The following is a 12500-nucleotide window of genomic DNA, read 5'->3' as shown; positions in this document are numbered from 1 at the left end:
GATGTTTAACCCCCTCTGGGACGGGCATTTTTTGCAGGGTCAGATTACTTTCTCTTTGTATCTTTTTGCTCAAACTACAAGCTAGTTATTCATTCATTTGGGTAGCTAACGCATCATACTAAATGCCAATTGGTATCACTTGTTGGTATATCATATATAGACGTATATCATACCACAAGTCTAGAAAATAATTAACCCCTTCACTCCGGGCAGTAGAAAACGCTCCTCGCACCGTATCCGAGCTACCGGCGCGCGCCAAATTTTAAACGTCGCTACTGAATATGACAAGTTTTAAGCCAAAACCTCTACAAGTTTATAGCCAAAACCTCAACATAATCATCATGTGTTATATATCAAAATATGCATAGTTAACCTCTTCCCCCATATGCATGTGACAAGTTATTTACATGGGTTGGGAGGAAGATGGAAAGAGTGACCTTGGTGGGAGGCCTCACTCAGATGACCAAAGAAAACGATTGAAATAGTATGGTAAACTAATCATAATAAGTTTTATATTTTTACGTAATGTTCCATAAATAAATAATAAAATGATTGCTAGCAGGGCCCATCAGTGCCTCCCCTGGTATAAGCGAATCCCACTCTTATGTAATAAATTATTAATAATGAAAGTCAAATAATATATCGTATCATATCCGACCTCTATTCTGAAAGATCTCGTACAGTATCCGGAAGAAAGAAAACTCAATTCCACCAGAACTGAGCCATGACGCAGTATGCGCGTCCTCGGGTTTGACGTGAGTGCTGCGATGACGCAGTATACGCATCATCGTGTAGAAGGGGTTAAAAACATGTCATCTTCAGATTCCCAGCCCAGGCCTAAAGAGTTTAAACATTGCTTTGAGTGAAAGATTCTGAATATATAAGGCATAGTATGTAGTAATGCTATATGAGTATTTATGGCTAGAACTATGGAATGATTTGAAAGCACTTGTGTGAATGGGGTTATTCAAATTCAAAATTGTGCTATAGTAGGAATCATAAGTAATGTTTAGCATTTAATGCAGGATTTGATTTTATTATTATCGTTATTTCTGCACAATCACAACCATGAACACTTTAACACCCTCAGGCACATTGCTCAAATTCTGAACATGAAATGTATTTGTATTAGGCTGAGGGTGAGATTAACATATTCATAATTTTTACATATATACTTACCATTATACACATGCATACACAAGTGACATGCTAAGTTACTATGAATATCCAAGCCCTATTCAGATGTGAATTATAGATATCACTTTAATAGTTTGACTGGGCATCATTCGCAAGATCATTCTTCATGGTTAAGTCATAAGGATAATTATCATAGCTATTTTGAAATTGGTGAAAATAAGTCTATTAACAGTGCAGTACATAAAGTGTATATGATATATTTGTTATCCTACACTGGCTGCAGCAGCTCTGTGCCTCAGGCTGAAACTCATTTTTTCACAATTAAGGGTAAAATGCCATGAAATACAAAATAGATGTCAACTTTGACTCATGTAGTTGAGAGACCAGGAGGGGGTTGCCCACATGCCATGCACTTCCCTGACAGTTTTTTCAGAAATATTTGAAAGTTGCATATGTATTTACCTCTTCTTTTTACTCTGCTAGTTTTTCATTTGTTTTAGTAAGGTATTTTCATATATTTTGATAAGTAATTAGGCCAAGCTCATGGATATGCTAATAGAATTCACAAATGTTAAGCTAGCATATGTTTAATGACCAATTGAGAGAGAGAGAGAGAGAAAGTGTGTGTGTTTATTGATATCTTGAAATAAATCTTATTCCACTGGCCTTGTTCTCAGTTCTTTTCTTTTCTCTTGCTTTTACAATCTCTTTGTTCTCGCCCTCAGTGCCTGAAGCCCATGCCCGAATATACCGAGAAGATCCGTGAATCCCTGAAGATCTTCGACCGGTTATTTGCGGAGTTTGAGCTAAGCTACGTGAGCGCCATGGTGCCTGTGAAGAGCGTGGAGGAACACGACGTGCAACAGAACGTGGTGGTGCTGTTCTCAGAGACGGTCCAGAGGTAGGGGGTCTTAGAGTGCCATTTTGGTAGTTTTTTGAAGGCAGGCCTGGCTCCTTCTCCTTCACTCTCCCCACATCTCATAGTGGGTGAAAGGGGGAAAGTTGTAAGTTGTGATCATGCACATAGGAGGTGGCCACAGTTTGGCCCTGGCGTTATCAGATTAACTTAAATGCTCGGAGAGTGCCCTTGTAGATGACTATGATGCATCTAAATTCCACCAAAATACTTTTGGTCAACCTACAAGTTTGTTTTATTAAAGAAATCAGACTCATGGAGCAAGGACTGAAACAGTTGAAGAGATAGAATTATGTAGTAGATAACTTGGTGGCCTTTCGTTAAATATAAGTGCCACTTTTTGTTCCTGAAATTATTCAAATTAAACCGTTAATGCATAAATAAGAATATTTATTGCATTTTTGTCATTCTCATATGTGAGAATCCTTTTGTGATATAGAAGACTATAACAGATATAAAAGACTTTATACCTCTTTGCTCCAGGGCACTGCGACTTGGCTTGGCCACTCAGGATCAGATCGATGACTACGATCCAGCTCTGATGTTCACCATCCCACGCCTGGCCATAGTGGCTGGCTTGGTCATGTTCCCCGATGGGCCCCTCAACCTCGACAGGGAACCCAGGAATCTGTCGGAGCTTTTCCGACCCTTTAGGGTGAGTTGGCTTTGGCAAGTTCTTGTTTTTTATGGTTAGGGTTATTTGTGGTGAATTTTCTATTTCCATACAATTATGCACAAGTGTGTGTTCACAACACTGTTTTTTTTTTTTTTTTTTTTTTTTTTTTTTTTTTTTTTTTTTTTTTTCTTTCCCATCTTTGTCTTTCTTTCTCTCCTAAGCTATTATTTTTCCCTTCAGACTCTCCTAACCAAGATCCGAGAGCTGCTGTGGACCATGAGTGCAGGGGAATTGGCTGCCCTAGAGAAGGCCCTGTGCTCCATTGATGAGCCTGATACTTCCCTGCCACAGGTGTCTGAAGAGGCTTTTCCTAGCAGCGCTTACGGCCAGGCTGCCTTCACTTCGGAATTTGTTCAGAAGTTCTACGCTAATTATCCTTCGTGCAAATACCTCACCCCTGAACTCAGCTCGCTCTACCAGCCAGGCAAGAAGATGGAGCGCTGCGAGAGGAAGAGAGAACGAACCTCCGGCAAGAGCAGTGGATCGCGCTCCAAGATGAGGCAGGAGAGACAGAGCGAGAAGTTCCTGGCTCGGCTGAACCCCACTGCTGAGGAACGGCCAAGGGCGAGGCGGAGGTCCCGCCGCAGCCACCACCACAGGCATCACCATAACCCTGCACCACTCCCTCCCCCTGACAGTGACAGTGGGGAGGAGCACCAGACCCATCACCGCCGTCACACACGGACCTTGACCCACCATGCCCACAGCCAGATCCCACAGCCTCCGCCTCCCCCATATGACCAGCATCACCAGCCTCGCCCAGACCAGCATCACACACCCCACCAGCCACAGCGTCACCAGCGCTCACGCCGCTCAAGACACCAGCCAGTCACCCACATCAAAACCATCGCCTGCTCCTGTGGCACGGTCAGCCAGTATGAAAGCTCATATTATGAGGCGCAAGACCCACACCACCACCATGACACAAACTACGTTTACTTGCAGGCTCAAGCACTAAATGAAGGGGAGGCAAACATTGTGCAAGAGGAGGTCAAAGATGCCTCCACCATCTGTGATTCCTCCCGGGGGACTGACCAGCCTGAGGGCACCTGGAGTGAGGGTGGCTATGTGTGTCATAGCTTTGGCACTCAGCCTTCCGGCCAAGAGAGAGAGGTCAAAGACACGGAAGAGCTGACAAATGCAACAGCAAATATGAGTGTCCAGGATATCTCAGAGAGCTCAAGAATAGATTGCACAATGTGTGGAATGTCTCAGTCTTGCTCATGTGATAACCAAAATGTCAATAGCTCAGACAGACAGATAGATCTAGATGATATGAGAGGGGAATTACCCACTGTGTCAGAATGTGATGCTCAACAGTCAGTGCTGAACCAAAGCAATCCACCCTCTTCCACAAGCCACAAACTGGAAACAGAGACCGAGGAAGGTCTTCACGTCACAGAGTTGGCATCCGAAGACTGCGTGCCAGCCTCAGATAGTGTAGGTGTAGAGCACGACCAAATAGATGCTCACGTTCCTGATACAAGTTCCTGTTCAGTCCCCGAAGACGCAGCCAGTCCCAAAAGTGGAGCTTGTTCCAGCGGCTCAACGTCTCCCTACAACTCTGGTGCTGAGGATGACGAAGAGGTCGCTCTGGCTCTGCAGGCAGCAGAGGTCGCAGCCACTTGGAGGGCGAGGGCAAGGTAATGCTCTCATCTAACATTTATTCCCTTTTGAGCTCTGATGTCCATCATACATTTGCAGTATATTTGAGTATATTTATACAAACATGTACTGACTTCCTTCGATTGCACCAACCTCTTTTATTACAGATTCTCAGATTCTCAGGATTTAATCCACCGGTTGTTTGTCTGCATCTCTGGCGTTGCGGATCAGCTGCAAACAAATTACGCCAGCGACTTGCGCAAGATCCTAAAGTGTGTGTTCCTGATGAACCAGAGCCCCCTTGAGGAGCCCCCCAAGAGTGAGCACGGGGACCAGCCTGAGTGGTCTGTTGGCGGGCAGGACCAGGACCACAGCACAGAGGACTCCAATGGGGGCAATGGTGGGTCACTTGTTGAATGAAAACAGTTCTTATTTGTTATTATTGTGATCATCATTATCACTATTACTATATTTATTATTTTAATTATTTTTCCTTGCTGGAGGGGAAATTTTACCAAATCTGGGAAAAGAAGATTAAATGATGCCCACCTCATACCCTCCCTCTACCCTTCAGACTCTGAACGGTTAAGTGTAGAGAGTGCAGAAGATGCCCTTGTGGTCATCGGCAGCCCTGAGCGTTGTGATGACTCCACTGGGGAGCCTCCAGACACCCAGCCATTGGAAGACTCTCCCCCCACCTCCCCTCCATCATCACCCTTGGCCATTCCTCCGTCCATGTCCTTCGCCCCCGTGTCCCCCACGACTCCCTCCCCGCCACTGTCCTCCAGCGGGACGGTAATTCAGCCTCCACACGTCTCCTCAGCAGATATCACCGACTCCCACTCGTCGAGCATCTTGGCCTCCTCGCCTCCTGTGTGCCCTCCGTCCGTACAGGTCCCAGCAGCTATCTTCAATGACCACGCACTCCTGCAGTTCTCAGAGGTGACTCAGGTAACACACCCTCTGGTCTCTTTTCTCCCGAGGGCAACGAGTCCTAGAGAGGCCTCTAACAATTTTGAACTTTTGTTATGTGCAGGCCAATGATATCTTCATCACTGTTAGTTTCATTATGTTATGATTTTTCAAAATGATATATGAATTAAATGCAACCAGATGTTAAGATGTCATGTGAAAAGAGTCTTTAGACAAGATAGGGTAGTGTCACAAATGTAGATTTTACTGTTGAGCATATAGGCTTATATCGTTCCTCTCAGCAGTGCACATGGATGCTTATGTGTGCGAATATTGTTTTGGTTGCATGGAGATGTGTGCATTTGTAAGTTCATGTTTTTGAAAGGGGAGAGAATAATGGATGTATTATTGTTTGTACTTGGAGATATTCAGATGGATTTCGGCTCAACTGATAAATCTTCCACTTCATCAATGACTTAGTCATCTGCCAACAAATTGATTGTAGCTTTTAAATTATCTTTTGCTTGTGAGACATTTATTAGTATAACCTCATAGTTCCAACAAGTGGCATTTGAGTGTAAGTCCTCAGCACAGTCTTGTAGCTGGTGTTTTGTCATTATTTTCTTCTAACTGACTGAAAGTTATTAAGAAATTTCTAGAATACGAGGCCAACCAACTTGCGCTATTTTATGCATGCTGGTGTGATATTTTTTAATAGGTTGTATGTTTGTATCTATATATTTAACGGATATTTCCTTCTTGCAGGCAACCATTCCTCCAAATGTGGATTTGCTTTCTTCTCCACAAGTGCATTATACAGAGTCCTTTGGGTTGATACCTGAGCCTTTTCCAAGGTCACAGCAGGAGCAGGTAAGAGCAAAGAGAGTATATGGGATTCTTTTATACACACTTTACTCTTTATCTGACTTTTCCTCCCTCTGTTTCATCTCTTCTTTTTTTCTTTCTGAACAGTGTACAATCCTATATAGCTTCAAATTGTAAGATAGATCATTCATAGTCTGTTCCACCAGTCAGTCAGCTACCATTTTTAGTGTTTGTGGGCAGAGGGTTTATCCCTTTATTGTATCACCTACTGGATTGCTTGCTTGAATGCATGATGTCGGGAATGTTGATCTCTCAGAGATCAACATTCTCACACAAAGTGATTGTGCTTCCGATAAGAGATAGTGGTTTGATTTTATATTCCTTGTGGTCACTATTCTATACTTCATACCTTGCAGCTGCTCAGTATCCATTAGACATATCATCACTAGATATAATTATGTGAAATATGGAACTTTGGATATTATTATCACTTGGGGGCAAGAATCGGCTGAAAAAATGAAAAATATGGATGGGTGAAATATACAGACTTCTCCAAAAGTAGATGTTAAGTCATTTCAATTAAAAATTGTTTAGAACACAGAATAGCTACACATTTCACCACTCCTGAGCACCATATATAATCTATACTTTCCAAAACCTGACTCATACCATGCAATACCTTGCAGCCTGCCACAGTGAGAGAGAACATTGACGGGGCACCCTTAAGCAGCCCTGCAGAGCGTGGGAATGACAGTGGGCGTCGACGGCCGAGGGTACAAGAGCCACCTGCCTGGGTTCCCGACCAACAGGCCCCAAGGTGCATGGCATGCGGGGCAGCCTTCACTATGGTACGCAGGAGGCATCACTGCCGAAATTGTGGAAAGGTGGGTATAGAGTAGGCTTTCATACATGAAAGTGATATGTCATGCAGCATTTTGGATATATAGATCACACAAATATGCCATAGACAAGTTTTAAAAAGTGTTTGTCTTCCCTCTACAGGTGTTTTGTGCACAATGCAGCCAGCATGCAGTTCCTCTTCCACACTATGGAATCTGGAAAGCAGTGAGAGTGTGCAACGTTTGCTTCCTTTACTACGTCACATTCTCCACTGAGACACCCACCCCTGCATCCTGACCCCCTCATGCAGCTGATCAACAGGACCCTCACTGCCATCCGCACCATTTGTGCCATCAGTATCAGCAAGATCACTGACTCCCACCACTGTTTTGATAATGTGATCAGTATATTCCTGCAAGTCTCCTTGCTGTTGGTTTTCCTCACCTACTACTAACATAAATTTCATAGACCAGCCACTAGAGGGAACTGCATTACCATTAGTGACCAGCGCAACAACACCACTCTTCCATCACCTGTATGTGCCCGTCTTCTCTCTCACTGACAGATGATTCTCAGGAGTCACGCCACTGACAATACCTGTGCCATCTCATACCATAAACTTTTATGTTGGTTATGGAATGCTGGTTGCAGCTTGGTGAAGAGAATATGGATGGTAGCCCGTTAGTTTAGTTGAAACGTTATCAGTAATATCCATTGCCAGCATCTTAGCCTCAAGTTGATGCCTTAATCTTTACATATTTTAGGAAACCATGGGTGTCTTGCTATTATACCTTAACTGGCACATAATGAATCTATTGTTGGAAATAGCAGGCATGTTTAGAGTGTTGGATACTGTGTATCCATTAATACTTAGGCATGATATTTCGTTTTTCCTTTTCTTTTCTTTTTTTTTCAGCTAACAACTTTTCACTAGACAGTGTTGACACTTATTATGTCAATATTAAAAGCCTCCATGGCATGGTTTTAGAGTTAAAGTTTCTTTTACTTTATGTATGTATATGATGCCTTTGTATGTATGAGTATGTTTTGTATATAGATATATATATATAGAGAGAGAGAGAGAGAGATATCTATATATATATAAAATTACTTCCCCCATCATCTGTCTTCTTTATTTGGCAAGAATTTACCAAGTATGAGTGTGTTTTATGTGTATGAGTGAGAGAATCTGCCAACCATTCAATGTTCAGATTGTGGAGAAAAGTAAAACAAAAAAAAATTAGCTGGTAGAATTATATATAATGACAGGTATTATATTGGCCAATGTGTGTTTGATGAGCTAGTAGACTCTCATAAATTTAAGTGACTGTAGCAAAAGATTTGAAAGTGTTGAGAATTTAATTGGTATTATAATGGAAGGTAACAATTGCATAAGTATTTGGTTCTCAGCAGCATCCAAGCTGTCACCAGATCACTCTCTGCAAGACCTATTACCATTTTCTGCCTCCTCTTTCCCTGTGTTCAAAGAGGAACCCTATAGTTCTTGGTCTATTGCTGTTTTGGTTACACTTCATTTTATGCTAGTCATGAGTTACCTATTCCTGTCTAGCCTTCACTGTTCTTCAGGCACATTGCATCACTGGCTGTATTTTTCCTTCTCTTCATCAAGAATGTTTTCCTTCATAAAGTTACACAACAGATAGATAAACTTAACAAATTTGCATACACACATACATGCACTCACAAATGTATAAATGCACAAAGATATACACACGCACACATAAAGACAAATGTGCATGCACACACCCACACACACGTAGCACATCTTGATATAATGTGACACTGTTCAGAGTGGTTTATTTCACTTATGTGATATGTATTTTGAAGTTTTTAAAGAAGAAATAGTTTTACTTAATTTTTGTCTCTGTAAATTGAAAATATTCAGATGCTTTCTAAATACCTGGATTATAATGTTTGCTTTTTCTAAAAATGCTTCATGTTCCATGATATGAGTGTGTAAGAGAGTGAGAGAGAGAATAATCCGTTTCATTTTAAAAGCAACAGTTCTGGAAAGAAAGTGACTAGATCACCAGTTTTTGGCAGTAAGAATCAGTCTGTTACGAGAATTAGATATTACACGGTATGCAAGAATTAAATATTGTCATACTTTGTTTAACTAGGCTTTGTAACGAGTATCATTTGTTAAGGCAAGGTGTTTAAACAAAGTGTCGGCTCATGCTTTGTTTAACCAACCTCATATTGTGATATATACTTAGTATGACCAGGTCATTTCCTAGTAATGGCATATACATATTATGATTATTATTGTTAAGCATTAGTTTATACTTGTACAAGAAGGTCACATCATAGCACACTTGTGATTTCTGATAATGCAACGCCTGCTATGGATGCGTACTTATCATGAATGTGACGTTCAGGTACGAGTCCTTGTGAAGGCGCCTCCAAATTGCTAGATAACATTTCATGTGACTGGAATGACTATGGTGACCAAGTGATCTGAAACTTTGATTTGAAATAACTAGTCTGTGGGTTGAATCATGGCTATCGCTATGTTCAACTGGTTGAGAAATCTCTGTGGGTCCATTCATGGTAGAGTTAGTGGCTGGTTCCAGCTGGAAATCATTTTGAAGGTTCTGATAGTAGATCATTCCCTTTTTCTTTTCTTTTTCTCTTTTTTTTTTTTTTTTTGTCTCCATTTTTCTTTTTTTCCTCTCTTCTACTGAAGACAAAGAATACTAAATGCATAGGAGTCGAGAAAAATGATTGATGTTTGATGTGGCTTTGCTAACAAGTATAGGCTTGTATGTACCATGACCTTATCATGATTTTGTATCAGCTTGTACCTAAAATGACAACATTACTATTAGATTTTGATTGACATCATTACTTAGTCAAACCCAGGTGGCCATCCACAGAATTTATGAATAGTTAATGTCTAGATCATGTTAGAATCTTACTATATTAAGAGTGTAATTAGTTCATCTATGCTGGATCTGGAAAAATAACCAAAGGAAAGATTAGGTAGCTCGTATGTGGTTGACCTATTCTGATTTCTTGTAAGTTAGCTCAGAAAATAGATTTTTATTAAATTTAGTGTTTGAGAATTTTGTCACAAGTGCTACTACTTGAATTGTTTTACTGTTCAGTTATCAGCTTCTTAGTTAAAAGGATTATTGAGGAAATGCCTGAGAAACCAAAGTTGTCTCCTACTGTGAGTCGAGGCTCAGCATGGTGACAGTTCTAGGTTTTGTTCCATTTTTTACTTTTTCATGTTCTTTTTTTTTTTTTTTTTTTTTTTTTTTTTTTTTTTTTTTTTTTTTTTTTTTCCCATTGTGTCCATGCCTTGTGTGTTACATTTTCCCTATCGTCTTCAAAAATATGCAGGCCTGTCAGGAATAGCAAGAAAAAAATATATATTGTCACTGTCATGCCGGGATTGCTAGTGCTCTGACGGAGCGAAAATGTAACATGTGCGTTAATCCAAATGTCCTCTGTTCTTCCGTTGATTGCTGATGCTTTGACTTTCCATAAAGAGATTTCATTTTACCATTGATAAGGTCTGTATATATTGTCCTTCCTTCCCTTGTGTTTAAAAGTCACTGTTAGGAAGGTCATTATTTTCTCAATTATATGTTTTTGAATTGATATTGAAAAACTTTCCTTTTTTTTTCTGACTTTCTTTAAGATACACAACCTTGTTCAAGCTGACGTGTGAGTGTGAGTGTGTCTTCATTTGTTTATATGTGGATATGTATAAAGCAAAAGTGATTTATGAAACTCAGTTTTAAGGCATAATTTTAATTTGTTTTCATAAGGAATACATACCAAGAGGGGAAAAAAAAAACATTTGATACTCTTGCTTAACATGATAACTAATGTGATAGATACTATAGTAAGTAAATAGAATCTTTATTGATGTTACACAGGTGAAACTCCCAACACAGTCTTGAATTAATTATCTCTCTTAAAATCTTGAAAAAAAGTGAGGATATCAGATTCCTAATTAATTGTACTGAGACATTTTAATTTTCAAATGTTTTTTATTATTTCTTATCCTGTTGAGTGTACTATTTGCAACTGATCAGTTGGAGCTGCAGCTGTCTGGCTGTAGGTGTGAATATCCAGGTGACTCGGTTCATGTGTGATTTTTGGCTTTCCTTATGTTTTGATCGGAGAAGGCAAAGGTCTTCCATATCTGCAATCTCGTTAAAAGTAAAAGTGAAAAGTGAGCAGACTTTGTTGTGTGTGCAGTGTTGCCTACCTATGACATGTAGCCCTGACTATGGTCCTTGATTTTCTTCACTTGTAACAGCCCTTTCAGGAAGTTTCAGAGTGACAAGCAGGGTAGTTGTGATAGACAGATTCAGCAGGATAACTGACACAAAATATTTGATAAAGCATGTTTCGTCATTGTCTGGTCCTGAATGACAGGGCTGTTGTAACTTTGCTGCTATTGTTACCTTGATTGTGCAAAAAAAAAGAAATTAAAAATCTAATTAGAAAAAATATATATACCAAAAAATGTAACTTGCTTACCTACAAAAAATTAACAGACTTTTAGACAGAAAGAAGAATTTTCTCCAGCTAGTTCTTACAAAAGGGGCTTTTTTAGATATTATCAGGATCAGTTGAACACAATTCGATTTCATTGTTCATTGTCTTATCTCAATTGGTCTAACAAGGCAGTTCCTGTGAGATGAGTGTCCTCTTTGCGTTTTATATCAAAAAGGTTATTCTATAAAGCTTATGTAGAATTTGGGTATCACGATTGGATTAAAATATTTTCAGATGTTTCCTTGACAGTAGAGTAGAACATTGGAACACCAGCAGAGTTCTCTCATGACTACCGTAAAAGAGTTAGATTTCCAGCGTTATTGTTAGAAAATGAGGTTGAATTTTTGAGGGTCCAGCAGAGGAGGAGGAGGTGACTGTACAATCCACTTTGAAGTTCACCGTGGCAGTGGCATCGGCACCACAACAGGGTTGACGTCGGTGTGGATCACAAATCTTGAATCTTGAGCTGTGTTAAGTCGTAGTTGATTCCTTGTACCAAAGATAAACTTGAGGTTTTTCTTTCCTGTATATATTGACATCATTTGGAAATGCATCTCGTTAGGCAAGATAAATCTCATTGTAGCTATGCTTTATTTTCTCTTTTTTTCACTTTTATAATATACCTTACCCTTTATAGTGTTGATCCTGCTGTTAAATGATTGATAACATTTTTTTATGTCATCTCTTGTGTTTTCTTTTAGTTAGGTATTTTTTTTTTTATATGTTTTTGTATTTTTTCTTCAATTTCTGATTTCCTTATTTTTTTTTCGTAGTTCCTTTCTATTGATATATCTCTTCTCTTCGAGTTTCCTTTGATAGTTATTAGTCTTTACTTCTTTTTTTTCTTTTCTTATTCTTTTTACATTCTACTTTCTTCACTTAATACTTTTTTCTTACTCTTACTTTTTACATTTTTTATTTTTACTTTTTTTTCTGAATTTCAGTTCGTCTTTTATTTAGCTTTATCTGATCCTCTTTCCTGTCTGTGTGTGAGTTTATTCATTTGCTTGTGCATGAGTACTTGTGATAGTGTATGGGTGTGTGCATGTGTGT

The 12500-nt window shown here is 39.7% G+C and overlaps 1 protein-coding gene across 2 annotated transcripts in view; it reads left to right on the top strand.

The window, feature by feature from the left end:
* Positions 1-11384, top strand: part of LOC122267262 (lateral signaling target protein 2 homolog) — a 16356-nt gene extending 4972 nt beyond the window's left edge. The window contains exons 5-12 of one of the 2 annotated variants that reach the window (XM_043037298.2): positions 1863-2038; positions 2537-2708; positions 2910-4372; positions 4502-4734; positions 4909-5276; positions 6012-6116; positions 6758-6955; positions 7074-11384. In XM_043037298.2, the coding sequence (XP_042893232.2) occupies positions 1863-2038; positions 2537-2708; positions 2910-4372; positions 4502-4734; positions 4909-5276; positions 6012-6116; positions 6758-6955; positions 7074-7208 (2850 nt within the window). In that variant the 3' untranslated portion in view covers positions 7209-11384. Of the gene's footprint in view, positions 1-1862; positions 2039-2536; positions 2709-2909; positions 4373-4501; positions 4735-4908; positions 5286-6011; positions 6117-6757; positions 6956-7073 lie in introns of both variants that reach the window. The other variant, XM_043037297.2, reaches the window with a different exon arrangement.
* Positions 11385-12500: the final 1116 nt, after the last annotated feature.

The sequence above is a fragment of the Penaeus japonicus genome, unplaced genomic scaffold, assembly GCF_977035675.1.
Source record: "Penaeus japonicus unplaced genomic scaffold, GWHDUDI00000001_assembly GWHDUDI00000015, whole genome shotgun sequence".
NCBI classification, from domain to species: Eukaryota; Metazoa; Arthropoda; class Malacostraca; order Decapoda; family Penaeidae; genus Penaeus; species Penaeus japonicus.
Note: the sequence above shows the minus strand (reverse complement) of the source record. Positions and strands in the feature narration are given on the sequence as shown.